The 16,879-nt window shown below is 40.3% G+C and overlaps 1 protein-coding gene across 10 annotated transcripts in view; it reads left to right on the top strand.

The window, feature by feature from the left end:
* Positions 1-16,879, top strand: part of eps8a (EGFR pathway substrate 8a, signaling adaptor) — a 140,976-nt gene that overhangs the window by 83,270 nt on the left and 40,827 nt on the right. For 7 of the 10 annotated variants that reach the window (XM_078419936.1, XM_078419927.1, XM_078419929.1 and 4 more), the window contains 2 exons: positions 331-410; positions 4,670-4,746. The exons of 1 other annotated variant lie outside the window; for it this stretch is intronic. In XM_078419936.1, the coding sequence (XP_078276062.1) occupies positions 349-410; positions 4,670-4,746 (139 nt within the window). In that variant the 5' untranslated portion in view covers positions 331-348. The remainder of the gene's footprint in view (positions 1-330; positions 411-4,669; positions 4,747-16,879) is intronic. 2 more of the 10 variants (XM_078419934.1, XM_078419935.1) reach the window with 1 other exon arrangement.

The raw sequence follows: 16,879 nt of genomic DNA, 5'->3' as shown, positions 1-16,879 counted from the left end.
GCTGCATCTCAAAAAATTATTTAAAAAAAAAAAAAATCCAGTTCGCATCATGTGAAAACCTATTGAAGTAAATTTGTTGACTCTTATTGTCCTGGAATCATTAGAAGATATTCTCAATAGATTGCTCTGCAAAATGGTGGCAGCAAGATTCTGTTTACTTTTTCTCATAGAACAATTTTTTTCAATTTTTAACAACTTTGGGTCTTTAGTATTTAATCGACAAAATAAGTTTATTGGTAGAAGGACGTAAAATGTAACACTTAAAGTATAATGCAAGTAGCACTCCATCCAATCCACAAAGACATTATTGCTGCTTATTTCAAATTACAGTTTTGAGACGAATGAAAAATGAATGGACATCTTTCAAGCTACCACCAGGAAGGATTCGGATCCAGCTCTTTTCCAATGAAGTATGTTTGGAGTTTGAATTTTCAAGTTTGATTTTTGTTAAAGCTTGGAAGATGACGATTCTAATAACCTAATTGAGCTAAAATAGCTGTGTATGTGCACTAACATTTTAATTTTTTTTACATTCCTTTAAAAATAATTCACTGCACCTGTATGGCTTTATTGCTCCTGCTTCTATTTTCTATGGTCATTCCGTTACACCATTTCAGGTATGGAATCAGGTTGTTTTCTCTTGCCTTTTCACTTGCGTCTGCAAACCTATCTACCCACCTGAAGTATCTCTTAACTTCTTTCTCCACACCACCACTCTTACTTTCTTCCCATCCGTTATCAGTCTTTCGAACAGTCCTTCCATAAGCTTGGGTACAGTTCGATGCCCCTCTACCTCACTGTGGACATTGAACTATGCCTCTGGAACTGTTACTCTGAAACAGTTACACTACAATGCTGGGCACTATACTGCTCTCTAAATCTTTGCCTTTGTTCTACCTATTGTACTTGAGGTTGGCCTGGTTGTATTCATTGCATTATCTGACTTGACTGGATAGCATGCAAAACAAAGCTTTTCACTGTACCTTGGTACACCTGACAGTAATAAACCGAAACCTAAATCTACCTCTTTTTACCTCTCCTCCTCAAATAGAATCAATAGTGTGTATACCTTGGAAAATAACATCAGTACATTGCTAACAATTTTAGACTGTTTTTTAAAAAGATTTTTTAAAGCACAGATGTTTGCAGATTCATTTTAGTACAAGAATGTTTGTGTAAGTGATCACCGAGGCGAAATGTCCAAATGCTGATTGATTATAGATAGAGCTGGGATGTTTTCCTAAAGCAATAGTGATGACCACTTAAGCACGACAATACTTTGAATGTATTTATTGTCTACAATGGTGTGGTGTGGTGGGAGAGAACTACTTATTCCGTTGCCACTGCAGTGTCTGTTAGTTGTTTACTCAACCTGAGGAATGAGAATTTGATTGATAAATATGTAAAATAATTTATAGAGTTCTACAGCGCGGAAACAGGCCCCTTAGCCCAACTCGCCCATGCCATCCACGATGTTCCATCAAACCTAATATATACAAATATTTTCTCAAGGAAACACTTAAAATGAAGTAAAGAAATGAATCATAGACACAAAGAGCCGAGGATGCTGGTTTACAAAGAAAAGACACAAAGTGCTGGAGTAACTCAGCGGGACAGGCAATATCTCAGGAGAATATGGATAGGCGACATTTATATTAGTTTTGTTTTATTTTTCGAGATACAGCGCGGAACAGACCCTTTGGCCCACCGAGTCTGCACCGACCAGTGATACCCACAAATCCGACACGCACAAAATGAACATTTATACCAAGCCAATCAACCTACAAACATGTACACCTTTGGAGTAGGGGAGGAAACCGGAGTACCTGGAGAAAACTCATACAGGTCATGGGAAGAACGTACAAACTCCATACACACAAGCGCCCATAGCCAGGATCGACCCCAGGTCTCTGATGCTGTAAGGCAGTGACTCTACCGCTGCGCCATCGTGATCTATACAAGAGCTTTTTCAAGTTGTAAACAATGCAAGAGCTTTTTCAATTCGTAGTCGCAATTGGCTTGCACTTATATCAAGGTCAAACAACCAGTCAGGTCGAGTTTGGGCATCAAAGTTGCACAGCTGAAAGAGTTGCAGCCCCACAGCTCTAGTGAACTAGGTTCAATCTCGACCTCGGCTGTTGCCTGTGTGAAGCTTGCGCGTTCTCCTTGAAACTGAGCGTGCCTCCTCTGGGTGATCGAGTTCTCTCCCACAAAACATACAGGTCGGCAGGTTAACTGACCACCTGTAAATTGCTCCCATTGACTAGGTGAGTGGAAGAATCTGGGGGTGTTGATAGGAATATGAGAAGGATAAAATGGGATGAGTGCAGGATTGGTTTCTCTGGATGCTTTCTGGACAGTGGGCCGAATGGCTTTTTCTACGCAGGATGTCTCTGACAATCTATTTTCTGGACTTGAAGTCAACCTTTGCAGTAGAGCCTCAGTCACTGAAGGCAAGAACTCCTTTAACTTTGTGTCGTTCGATACTCTCGCTTCTTTGTCCCCTCTCCCACTTTTATTTTGAGTTGAGTCAACTCTTAGCTTTGCTTTGGGATGGGTTGAAGGAAAACATAAGTTTAGACCTTCTGTTGGTAATTCTTTTGATATCACTTCGTTGTCCTGAACTAATTTTCATTTTCTCTTGGTTGGAATGGACAGAAACTATTCTGTTTTGAAAAAGACTGTCGGTATAATGCAAATGAATTTGTAATATGGACAGATTTTTGTTTGTATTTTAAATTACAGTCAGAGTTGGTCCAAAAATATCCTAGTTATTACACATGGGGGAAATGTTCCATGGTGGGAAAGTCAACTCTTCATAGTTTAGCTCTAAATTATCTTAAACCTGTACTGCAGTTTCTAGTTCTTAAAATGTTGTGGCTTAATAAATGTAAAACATGGATTTTAAGTTTCCTATTAATTTAACTTGGCATTATGTTCCGCACAGACATGGTGTGCTGAAGGGTCTGTACCAGTGCTGCACTGTTCTATTTTCCCCAACCTTTTGTCATATTTTGTCTATCATTTGAGCTGGTCTGCTGTTCAGATTATTTCAGTTTTTAATGTGCAGGAACCAAGTGCGGTCAGTGGTTGAAAGGAAGCTGTACTTTGTATAATCTGTCAGAATTCGGCATTTTGTAACTGGACTAAAGATTTGGATCAATCTAGATATCTTGCTTGGCAATAAAAAATAATCTATACAGAGTTAATCCTTGGTGCAACAATATTTGTTCAGCGTCAATTAAAATGTTGGCCCATTGTTCTTGAACTATAGTTCTAGGACTCAGCTGCTTCTGGACTAGATTATGCTTTTTTTTTGCATCTGCCGGTAATTGTCCATTGTTCAAATTTGTGTCCCTTTTTGCAGGAGGATTAATATTGACATTGTTAACTCCAATTTCTGTTCTTAGTTTAATCCACAGATTATGTGTGGAGCACAATCCAATTAGGTTCCTTGTTTCCCTGTGTACATCCTCTTTTTCAATGAGATTATTATGTTTAGATTGGTTGAGAGATCGAGCATGGAAACAGGCTTTTCGGGCAAATGAGTTCACTTCGACCATCTATTACCTGTTCTCACTAGTTCTGTTGTCCCACTTTTTCATTCACTCCTTACACACCAGGGGAAATTTAACCTACAAACCTACATGTCTTTGGGGATATGGGAGGAAACCCGCGCGATTACAGGGAGAATGTGCAAACTCCACACAGACAGCAATCATGATCACGATCAAACCCAATTCTCTGGCGCTGTGAGGCAGCGGCCCTACCAGCTGTGCTACTGTGTTGCCTTTTCCTTCCCACACAAGAGTTCTATTATTCTTCAAAATATTTATACATGTTACTTTAACAAGTTCTGACCATGGCTCACATTGCAGCCTATTTGCAAAAACAAAGTTGATCTTGTGTAAGTTTGGGCAACTAGTTATGAATCTAGTAATCAAGGTTTTAGCATTCTCTGCAATTTTCCTCAAGCATGCTCCATATATGAGGAATGTATGTTCTAGATTGACCATTACCAAATAATAAAACCAACTATGTTAATAATTACTCTTTTAATTTATCCACTAACTTCAAATTGGGTGTTAGGTGTGGCGATGGAACATGCCCACTGGTTTTATGCTAAATACATAAGACAATGATCAGATATTGGCTCCTCTCCCTGTTAGTCTGGTTTTGACGTTAAGATTTAATTCCATTATAAGAATGCAGCACAGTGATACAGCTGATGGAGCTGCTGCCTCACAGCGCCAGAGACCGACCGGGGTTTGATCCTGACTTCGGGTACTGTCTATGTGGAGGTTGCACGTTTTCCCAGAGACAGTGGCTTTCCTCTGGGTTTCCCCGGTTTCCTCCCACATCCCAAAGACGTGCGGGTTTGTAGGTTAATTGGCCTCTGTAAATTGCCCCTAGTATGTAGGGAGTGGATGCGAAAGTGGGATAACATAGAACTAGTGTGAACGGGTGATCGATGCTTGAAGTGGACTGGGTGGGCTGAAGGGCCTGTCTCTTAAAAAAATACAGCAAAGGTAGTGAAGGCGTCTTGATTCTGTGTGTCTGCAGATGATAAAATTGGATGTTTATATGTAAGTTAAAGGAATTTTTTTAACTTTTGTGGAAAGTAGAAAATAATGTAATCTCAGTTTCAATATTCTGATTCTTTTTATAGTGGTTATGGTTGTCAAGCACTGACCCAACCAGCAATGGACATTACTGCATCAAAGACAAGTGGAAAAGCTTTATATGGTGAGTTATGTACGACATCCTTTGCTAATGTTGCTTTGTACATTGAAGATAGATACCAGCTGGAGTGACTCAGCGGGACAGGCAGCATCTCTGGAGAGAAGGAATGGGTGGCGTTTCGGGTCGAGACCCTTCTTCAGACTGAGAGTCAGGGGAGAGGGAAACTCGAGATCTGGAAGGGTACAAAGAACTTGTAAGGTGCGAAAAGAACAGATCAAAGCAGACGATGATCCAGGAAATTTACAATGGTTCATTGTTGGATATGGGGAAGGTGACAATGAGGCATATATAAATAGTAAAGTTATTCAGGAGGACAGTGAAACTAGTTGGAGAACTAGGATGGGGGAGGGATGGGAAGAGAGAGGGAAAGCAAGGGTTATTTGAAGTTAGAGAAATCAAGATTAATACTGCTGGGTTGAAAGCTGCCCAAGTGAAATATGAGGTGCTGTTCCATACATTATTCTTGTACAAATATATATTTTTTCCTGGAATTTTGTTTTCTCCATAGTCCCTGCCCTGCTCATTTCCATTTAATTTATTTGAATTTGAATAATAGAGTGCAAGGGTATTTTTAGATTTGTGTTTTGTAGTAACTTGATAGAGTAGCAGACGAACCTCGGTGAGGCTACAGAAATCAATTGGCTTGAGATATTTAACTTTCAAGATGTTTTTGCACGCCAAGTTGAAATTTTGAATTGACAACGGCTGACAGAAGAATGTAGGTGCCTGGAACCAGAGGGAGCAGGTAAGGTTCCTGGGTATTGCCACAACCCAACAGACTGGGGCCAGTAGAATTAACAGTATGGAATTTGTTCACTAAATAGGGTGAATCTGCTGTGAAATCAGATACATAGAGGGAGAAAACAATATTGGATGGGGAGAGGAAAGTGAGAAAACTATTTTACAAGAAATTCAATACAAAAAAGCTGTGAGATTTGTTAACTTTCAGTGCCAGCAAGTAATGGTTAATTACTAGATTGCAGTAATTAACCATTACTTGTCATGAATTTGTGTTTAGTTTGTATGGATTGGGTAAATATGGTAATTTGGTACCATTCAGTATATGTCTGCTGTATAGTAGATAGTGTAGGAAGGAACTACAGATGCTGCTTTAAACCGAAGATAGACACAAAAAGCTGGTGTAACTCAGCGGGACAGACAGCATCTCTGAAGAGAAGGAATGGGTGACTTTTCGGGTCTGAAGAAAGGTCTCGACCAGAAAAGTTACTCATTCCTTCTATCCTGAGTTACTCCAGCTTTTTGTGTCTATTTTCTGTACGGTAGATAGTGTTGCCAATCCACAAGTGGAGTGGAACAAATTGGGCAATATTTTTTTCTGTATTTAACTGTACAAGCTGAAGTAGAAATTCAATATAGATTGCTATAAATACTTTTATCTGACAATACGATCTGGACGTTTGTTACTCACTCTGGCTTATTTGTCCCATCCTTGTCCCCCATTTCCTTTTTATCCCCCTCTCACTCTCCCCTATCCCCGTCCATTTTCACCTATATCGCTCCTTCCGGCGTTACATTTTACTTCTCTCCTTATCTAACACCGTTTTGTCTCCTTTTCACCTTCAGCCGTTGTCACTTACTCCACCCATCTGTTAATCAAATCCCCTTACACCTGTTTTGTCCCATTCCCACATCTTATTTCCAGTGTTCCCCCCCCTGCTCCATCAGTCCGAAGGTCTTGACCCGAATTGTTGTCTGTCCATTTCCTCCGCAGATGCTGCCTGACCTGCTGAGTTCCTCCTGCACTTTGTGTTTCGCTCCAGCATCTGATTCCAGCATCTGCAGTCTCTTATGCTTCAGTTTTTTATTTGGCACCAATCTCCACTTACTCATGTTATGTTCTTAAATTACTAACATTTTATAGACTAAATTCCCTGAAGTCAATTATTCTTTATAGTTAAGTTTGAAAATATAGTATATAGAATCACACAACGCTTGCAAGTCACATTACTTAAATTACATATGTAGTATTTGTTACATGAAAACAGACCAATATCCACTTCTATCCTGGCAGTTGAGCAACACAAAATTAATTGAATTCTTGTGTTTCTATATTTAGTCTTTATAAATTACCCTGCCATAAACCGAGACAGGACTGGAGATAAGCTCTGTGGAAAGTTTTGGGAATCATAGTTGCAAACTCACTCTCTCCTCAACTGGAAACTGCCCCCACCATAAATTATTCATATCCTGTCATTTGAGAGTTAAGTGTTACAGGTAACTTTTTGAAATCCAAACTAAATGTTATAAAACTAATTTATTATTTGAACCATAGTTTTTGTAATCTCAGAGAATTATCCTGTAAATTCCAAATTTTGCAAAATAAAAACTAAAACCACCATCTTGGTCAATGCAAAATTCACCACAAATATCAAGGCAAGCTCACGACCATTAATATTTTTGAAGTATTGGAGCTGTACAGCATGGAAACAGGCCCTTTGGCCCACCATGTTCACACCGATCAAATTGGTATTCTGCGCATCCCATTTTGCCCATCTCCCTCTTAAACCCTTCCAGTCCAAATGTCTTTTGAAAGTCGCACACATCATAGCAATAAATAATTGTTTTTAATTCTTTACAAATTCAAGAAGGCATTTTGGAATGGTATGAATTAAAAAAACATTATCGTGGCTTCTAAAAATCTGGGATTTCCACATCCAGAAATTATGGAGACAAAGCATAAAGTCGTGAAGTAACTCAGTGGGTTCAGCAGCATCTCTGAAAGACTTGGATAGGTGGTGATTTGGGCTGGGACTCTTCCTCAGAGTAAACCCCCAGAGATGCTGCCTGACCCACTGAGATCCTCCAGTATTTTGGGTTTTGCCCAGGATTCCAGCACCTGCAGTTCCAATTACTGCGACAAGTCAGGTTATGGAGGTTACTGATTTGGGCACCAGGTTGTTTCATATCAAAGCAACTAATTTTATTCTCAAAGACATTCGTTCGTACGGTGGGTGGAGAGGTCTGTGATTTTCGCAGCCAGAGATATTGCAAAGTAGCTTTCACACCGTAACATTCTTGTTGACTTACGTCCTCACCATTTACATATTCTTTTTATCCTAAATAATTAGTAGTAAGATAACTACTTTTAGCTGCAGGTATTAATTATAAAGGTGTCACATAAATCATTTTCGGTGAATTAATTATTTTGGGAAGTTAAGGTAGCTGTTTGCAGCTTTCTAGTCCCTTCTTCCACACACAATCCCTCACCAAATGATCTCTTGCTGATGCAAGTCAATTTACTACCTTACATGCTGGATATATTCAAACTTTCCTGTTGCAAACTTTTGAACGAAGCTTTTTTTCTCATTGGTCCTAAAAATGAAGAACTGAGCACGTATATTCCTGATCAGTTTTAACATGGGACTCTGCATTCAGGGTATTTGATTTCACACAGTCATCCCTCCAGGACTTTGTGTTCTGCAGTAAGGACAACTTACCATGGCCAATCAACATACCGACTAGCACACCTTTGGGAAACTGGAACCCCAAAGAAAAAAACACACAGTGACAGGGACATCGTGTAAACTCCACACAGATAGCACTTGAGGTTGGGATCGAACCCAGCGCTCTGGCACTGAGGCAGAATTTCTGCCAGCTGCAGCACTGTGCTATTATGACAAGATTGTCCTGGCCTCTATCTTTTCACAACCAGAAGTATTCTGTAAAGTCTCATGTGATTAATGGGCAATAACATTTGGAATTGCATTGCACCAGATAATTAGTTTCTTTTAACTATGTGGAGCAGGGCCCATGAAAGCAGAGTAAAAATGGAAACACATCCATCAATTAAAATGCAAAATATTATCATGTTTCTAGTAGAGCTGATAGAGCTGCTGCCTCAGTGCCAGAGTCCCAGGTTCGATTACGACCTCTGTGCTGTCTGTGTGGAGTTTGCATGTTCTCCCTGGGACTACATAGTTGGATAACATAGAACTAATATGAATGGGTAATTGATGGTCAGCATGGACTCGGTGGGTTGAGGACCTGTTGCCATTTTGTAACTTCAATCAACTCTTCAGTGCAAAATAGCCACCAAAATAACACTGTATTGAGGTAAATTTTCTCTCCTACATTTTGTGATAAAGAGAAATGTTTCCAAGAATATTTATCTAATTAAAAGACAGGTAAACAAAATAAGTCAAAATGTGACTGGGCACTTGAATGGCTGGGAAAGGATTTAGTGAGCAGAGCTGTTTAGACAAGGATAAATTCAGTTGGTTTGTGAACATATTTGGTAAAGCTTTTACTTTCATGTTTTGCCGCAGGTTCATTGATAATATTCATAACGAGGTCCATATTTCCTTTCCTTTGTCTTTTGTAGTTAAGTCTTGTGCTGCTGTGTTGTGCCAAGTCTTTCTAGGCCACTTATAGTTAGACAGGACTGGAATATTGATGCAGCCAGAACATGTAATTATATGTCTAATATATTTCCTGTGGCTTTCATCACTGAGTCAGAGGGATATTCTGTTTCCTTAGACCATTGCCATGTTGAGTGGTGAGCCTGATTTATAACTTTGGATAATTAATTTTTTGGATTAAATGTTCTGCTGGAATTTTTCTATGAAGACTACAACTAGCTGGACACAAAACACTGCAGTAATTCAGCGGGTCAGGCAGCATCTCTGGAGAAAAGGAATAGGTGACGTTTCGGGTCAAGACCCTTCCTTAGACCGAGAAAAGCTTTGTCATACTTCTATTTTCCCTCTCCCCTGACTCTGTCTAAGGAAGGGTCTTGACCTGAAACGTCAGCTATTCCTTGTTTCCAGAGATGCTGTCTGACCCGCTGAGTTACTCCAGCATCTTGTGTCTATCTTCGGTGCATCTGCAGTTCCTTCCTACACAACTAGCTGGTGCTGATTGTTTTGTGAAATTTCTGCTTGTGGCTCGCTGCGTTTGAATAGGGAGTACTGCAAAGGTTGCAATAAAGTTAGATCGTTGGTCAGTTGTGGATAGTGTGGGTTGTGGCAGTGCGGTGAGGTGAACTGGCTGTGGTGGCTGGGAGAGGGACTTGTATTGGCAGATATAACTCGATATGTGAGCCCGTCTGGGCCTTCGGTCAGGATCATGCTATGGCTACAATAGTGGCTGATCCATGGCCTCAGAAGTTCTCATCTGCTGTCAGTTAAAAGAAGTCTGTAATCTTTTATTAATTTGAAGGCGGCACAATGGCGCAGCTGGTAGTGGTGCGACCTCACAGCGCCAGAGACCCCGGTTTGATCCTGACCTAGGGTGCTGGCTGTGTGGAGTTTGCAGGTTCTCCCTGTGACCACGTGTGTTTGCTCCGGGTGCTATGATCTCCTCCCACATCCCAAAGACATGTGAGTTTGTAGGTTAATTTTTTAGATTTTTAGAGATACAGCGCAGAAACAGGCCCTTCAGCCCACCGAGTCCGCGCCGCCCAACGATCCCCGCACATTAACACTATCCTACACACACTAGGGACAATTTTTACATTTACCCAGTCAATTAACCTACATACCTGTACGTCTTTGGAGTGTGGGAGGAAACCGAAGATCTCGGAGAAAACCCACGCAGGTCACGGGGAGAACGTACAAACTCCGTACAGACGGCGCCCGTAGTCAGGATCGAACCTGAGTCACTGGCGCTGCATTCGCTGTAAGGCAGCAACTGTACCGCTGCGCCACCGTGCCGCCCTTAGTTGACCTCTGTAAAATTGCCCCTAGTGTGTAGGAAGTGGATGAGAAAGTGGGATAACATAGAGCCGGTGTGAAAGGGTGATCGATGGTCAGGATGGACTCGGTGGGCTGTAGGACCTTTTTCCATGCTGTTTCTCCAGACTACATTAAACTAAACTTTGTGAAAGCATGCTGTAAAATAATGAGAGCTGACTTTAATTATCAATTTTCAAATCCATGCTTTACCATAATAAAATGCAATAGTTGTCTTTGTTCCATGTAATCTTGAGTTCATTGTAGAACATTTAAATGCTCTTTACTGTGGCAAAGTTATAAAAAGACTCGTAAACCATTCCATCAGAATCCTGATTATTTCAATTAATGGCCATTTTAGGCAAGAATAATAATTTCAGAGTTGTTTTTGGAGTTTTAAGCTCTTGTTTTAGGAAAATTATTTTGTTCCAGGAATGAACTTCAATTCAATTAATGTTTATTTGTCTAGGTAACATTTCTGACTTGCTTGCTAAAAATAGGCATTGGCTGTATTGAGAAGCTGTTTATATGAAAAGCATGTGTTATGACCCACAGTATACAAGTTGAATGTATCAGTCAGCTGATCATCATTCAAAGCTGTTTTAGCAATCGTTTATGTTATGGGTAAAATTCAATTGCCACATTACATCTAATTAATGTAACATTATGAGAAATTGATCAAACCTTTATGTGCATAACTTCTGGCTTGTGACAAGTACATTCAATCCTGGTGCTATGTCATTAAAATGGCATGAACAGTCAACTTAGACTACATTCCATCTTAAATAATCTTAGGAAGATAATATTCTAATGAGATTCAGACATGCAATTTTCTTGTAAAGACGCCAGGTATTCTCAAGCAGTGCATTATACAATGGATATGAGCGGGCAGAGTCGTGAATAGTATCTGACACGGCCTCAAACACAGCCTGTTTACGGCAATATTTTTATGGTTTCTCTTGAATATTATGGTAAATAATATTGTTGCCAAAAGACTGGAAAAGTTCATCACTATGGCACACGGATGGGGGGAGATTTTTAAACGGATATTATCATTTAGTCTGAGACCAAAAGTCGATACATATTGCCACAAAAATAACTCCAGTTTTCATATTAAGTGTCCTTTTAGTGTTGAGTGTGTGCTTTAGAATGAATGGGTTTTATATGTTTTATAAAATATATTTTGAAAATTAATTATTTTTTGATTTAGTTTTTAATTTCTTCTTGAGCATCTGTCTGTTTTAATCAGCATTATTTTTAAATGTTGCTATCGTTAATTTAGTCGTAGTTTCCTGTTGAGTTCAGTATTTTGCTTCCTTTATTTGTTTTAGGGGCTGATGGACTGTACTTCTTACATTCTTCAAAACATAAAAAGAAAGGTAGAACCAAACCCTGGTTGGTTTGTCTTGTGTCCTTCTGAGTGACTTTATTTGTACTACATGCAAAAACCAAAAATATTCAGTAATTTTAAGATGAATTTACAATGTAAAAGTATCGCGTTACAGTATGCTTAACAGGCTTGTTCAATAGTAAAATTAAAACAGAGATGATGTGGAAACAAGGAACTGAAGATGCTGGTTTCGAAAAGAAGACACAGAATGCTGGAGTAACTCAGAGGGTCAGGCAGTATCTCGGGAGAACATGAATGGATGACGTTTCCGGTCAGAACCCTTCTGACAAATTAAAACTGATTTTCAAATAGAAGTCTGCAAATTGAAATGAATTACTGTAAAATTTGTTCATTACCAGTGTCAGAGAGAATTAGCCTATTACCTGCCAAATTAACACAATCTTGGTAAATTCAAATTACACTGAGCCCATCTGATCAAAGGCAGGTTCAATTATCTTTTTAGTTCTTCATATCCTATTAGTTTAGTTAAATTGCTTTAATTGAAGAATGCTGCATTTGTTCAGTGATTTCTGGTGTATTTATGTTGCTGCCATTTTAGAAATGCATCTCGTTGGCTTTAAAGTTAGGAATTGTTGAAATCTATAACATGGACGAGAGTAGAATTTGTGGAGATAATCAGACTGCGCCCAATTTTTTTGGATAACTAGCACTCCTCCATTTCCAGATGGGACTCGAGAAAGAAATCCCTCTAGGATGCAGCAGTCAAAAACTAAACTATCTGGCAGGTTGCTGCAAATTGCTGAACATTTTCTCATGTTCCTAAAAATAGTTAGTTGCACAAGATTTCATGATTTTCATGCTTTGAAGGCAGCAGTGTTATTCCTAGTTGACTTTATGTGGAAGCATTCTGTATACCCTTATAAGGTAAAAAAAAAACATGTATGTAAAGGACTGAATATTTGGCAGCTTTAAATCTGGTGTGGCTTTAATTGCTCAGTTCACTCTTTTACTTGTGAAATCTTAACTTTCATCCATTCGTAACAAATGGGCATTTAATTTAAATTAAATCAAATAAATGGAAGAAGTGCACATGTACATATATTACCTATTAAGGTGTGCATTACTTTTGTACGTTTTCTGTGCCACAGTCTGGTTGTTGCTGAACCCAGACTATTCTTACCCCTAAAACAGACTCAAAAGCTGGAGTAACTCAGAGGGATAGGCAGAATCTCTGGAGAAAAGGAATAGGTGACGTTTCAGGTCCAGACCCTTCTGAAAAACGTCACATATTCCTTTTCTCCAGAGATGTTGCATGGCCCCCTGAGTTGCTCCAGTTTTTTGTGTCTGTCTTCGGTTTAACCAGCATCTGCAGTTCCTTCATGCACACAACTTTTACCCCTTCATGCCTGGTGTTAACCTTGCCTCCTTTCACATCTCTTTTTAACCCTTCCAAACATCCACTAGAAATTTTCAATATTCCTTTATCATCCTACGCTATTGCCATTGCTCCAGGCTCTTATTCATTCCATAAAAATTTCCCACTCTGCATATTTTGGCAACCTCCAATAAGCCCACTGAGGCACTTGTCACTGTTCCCTTATGAGCAGCAATTCCATCTGCAATGCCTGACTGGCTGATGCTATTCAACTGGCTTTTCATGGTGTTAATGGTTGGGCATCTGCCAAAGAATTTAGCATGACTTCTCATGTCCATATTGTCCTCCAGTCGGCCTGTTTACTTGTGTGCAAATTATTTGTTATCCATGAGTTTGCTGTCCATAAAAAAATAAATGGTGGAGAACTCGGCAGACAAGGTAGCTTCTGTGGAGAGAAATGAACGGACATCTTTTTAGGTTGGGACCCCTCTTCAGAATGAGGAAGGATCCGATCCTGAAATGTTATCTGTCCTTTTCCCACCACAGAGGATGCTGTTTTTTCCTTCAGTACTGTGTCCTTTTCAACATGAAGAATGACGCCATCTTGTACTCAGTCTCCTCCTGCTCATTCCTCATTCTCCCAGGATTGTTTAACGCCCACCCATATGGCACCCCCTGCACTTTGCTGCATGCCTCTACGTGAGCTGTGGAGGCCACTTTAGATCTTGATGAGAAGTTGTCAATGCTAGTAATCCCAGTACCCTGCCCTGTGTTAACCTATTTTACTCAACACTCTCTCATCATGATCCAGTATAAATTAAGAAGGGGTGGTGCTGGCAGGTGTGGAAAAACTTTCTGTAGGTGCCGGTTCTCTTGGTGTTTCAACTATTGGCCATACTTTTGAGCCATGTGGATGGAAAGATTGATACGCTAGAAAGCTTTGAAATGTTTTGTCCCCTTTCCCATACCCGATCCCTCCTGTTTTCATGCAGCTGTTTCACACATATTTCACCCACATGCTAACCCACCCATCCATCTGGTTCCATCTGCCAATCAACTCTTCCCCCAGTAGCTTCCATTATCGCCTTCAGATTCCAGTATTGTCAGCCTTTATGTTTCTGCTTATCACCTCCCAGCTGCAGTCTCCACCTTCCCCTCCCCTACCCTGCCACCAGCTGCCTTTTTGTTTCTCTCTTCTGTCTGCCTCCACATGGTGACACAGTGACGCAACTGGTAGAGTTGCTGCCTCACGGTGCCAGAGTCCCGCATTAGATTCTGACCTCTGGTGCGGTCTGTGTGGAGTTTCCACGTCCTCCCTGTGACCACGCAGGTTTCCTCAGGGTGCACCAGTTACTTCCCACAGGGTTTGTAAGTTAATTGGCCCTCTGTAAATTGCCTCTAGTGTGTAGGAAGTGGATGAGAAAGTTGGATAACATAGAACTAGTGTGAACAGGTGATCGATGGTCGGCGTGGACCTGGTGGGCCAAAGGGCCTGTTTCCATGCTGTAACGTAAGCACCCATCTTTCTTCTTTCGTATGTCAACTACAACAATCAAAAGTGGCAATTGGTGCTTCAGAGTACCGTAGTTGACGCTTTGCTGCAAATTTTGTCAGTTCCGTAGAACTACCCAGGGTGGACGACAAGGACATAAAGCAGCTCCCACCCCATCATTTACCTGACTCTGCCTCCCAACTCCACTCTTCTCCCTCCCTAACCCAACTACGGATGCCTGTCATCCCTCCTCTGCCCTACCAATCGCTTCTATCTCACAACGACGACTCTTCTTTTTATACCTGCTATCTTCCGTCTCCGCTCTCAGTCCTGATGCAGGATTTTGCCCGAAACGCCGACCGTTCCTTTTCCCCCCATTGATGCTGATCAACGTGCTAATCCAACACTTAATCTAGCAGATTGTTTGTTGCTTCAGATTTCAGCATCTGTAGGTTCTTGTGTCTCCAAATGTTGTGTGAATTGTGCTGCATGTTCAAGTTTTCATTGGCAACTGACTTGGCCTGATGTTGAGATAGACAATAGACAATAGACAATAGACAATAGACAATATGGCAGGGCATTGATAATGGAGAAGGTGGAGGCAACTTCACTCCCAGGGTATTACGATCACCAGTGCTGTTTCTTGTGACAGTACCTGCCAGTGCAGCATTCAGGCATTTCTAAAAGTTTAAAAACTGGATTTACTCATTTTTAGAATTTTTAATTTTAATGTTTAGACACGTTGAATGTACACTTTTTCACTGTTAAGTACGGTTCTGTGGGTGGAATGATCAGCTGAAAGTAATGGTTTCACTTTCATTTGAAGAATGTTGGGAAAAGATGCTTTGAGTACTTGAAATAGATATTTTCTGATTGAGATATGAACGTCTTTTGGCATACTGTAAATCTTTAGTGTAATTTTAAAAACTTATTTCCATGCCATCTATCAAATAATTTTTAATATGAAACTTCTGAATATTTTATTGTATTTTTGGTTTTAAAATGCATATTTACAAAGTAGTTGGCTGCTTTAAATTGTCCTACTCTTACTAACTAGCTGTTTTATAGTATTTTCCTTCACTTCCACTTGGAGTCATTTTGTGTTTATATTTGTTTTCAACTTTGTTGGCTATGCAATGTTCACTGCTGATTTGATAGTCGCAGTTAATGACTCTTGACAAGGTGAAAAAGGTACATGAATTGTTAGTTAAGGCACAAGATTTGTTCAATTTTTTTAAACTTAAGGTATCTCCGTGTACACTAAATTAAAATCTCAAAACACTGCAGATGCCGAAAGTTAGCAGTAAACAGGAAATGCTGTAAACACTCAACTGGACAGGCAGCATCTGTGGAATGGGTGAACAAGCACCCCTAGTCGGGATCAAACCCAGGTCTGTGGCGCTGTAAGGCAGCAACTCTACCTCTATGCCACCTCTATACCTCTGTTGTCCATGTGTGGTGACTATGTCTATGGCAGCTTCTAGCAAACCCTCCCCCGGACTGCCCAAAATGCTCTTCTGGCAAACATTTTTTTTAAATCAATAGAAAAGAATATAAATAGTTAAAGAATATATATATTTAAAAAATTTAAAGATAATCGCATTTGCTATAGGTTTATTAAAAACATTAAAATGAAGCAAAATAAAAGGTTGGTTGTTGGGGTTGGGTGGGGGAGGAGATCACTGAGCAGCATGTCCCTTTTCAGTCATGGTCAGTTTGTGTACAAGTAGTGCCCCGGTACAAGGTTAAGGAGCCCGACATGGTGCATCTGGTGCCTCAGCTCATGGAATATGCTGACCATCGATCACCCGTCCACATTAGTTCTATGTTATCCTACTTTCATCCACTCCCTACAGACTAGGGACAATTTACAGTCTCGATGAACTTACACTCACGCAATTCTTTGGGATGTGGGAGGCAACCGGAGCACCCAGGTTCGAACTTGACTATGGGTGCTGTTTGTACGGAGTTTGTACGTTCTCCCCGTGCCTGCATGGGTTTTCTCCTAGTGCGCCGGTTTCCTCCCACATCTCAAAGACGTACAGGTTTGTATGTTAATTAACTTTGGTTAAAAAAAAATTGTAAATTGTCCCTGGTGTGTGGGATAGTGCCAGTGGACAGGTGATCGCTGGTCGACATGGACTCGGTGGGACGAAGGGCCGGTTTCTGTGCTGTATCTTTAAACTAAACTGAACGTCATGAAGGATGGACTATTCTTGGGGTAGCTA

Source organism: Rhinoraja longicauda, chromosome 23, assembly GCF_053455715.1.
Source record: "Rhinoraja longicauda isolate Sanriku21f chromosome 23, sRhiLon1.1, whole genome shotgun sequence".
Classification (NCBI taxonomy): Eukaryota; Metazoa; Chordata; class Chondrichthyes; order Rajiformes; family Arhynchobatidae; genus Rhinoraja; species Rhinoraja longicauda.
The sequence above is the reverse complement of the archived record's forward strand: the minus strand, read 5'-3'. Positions and strand labels throughout refer to the sequence as shown.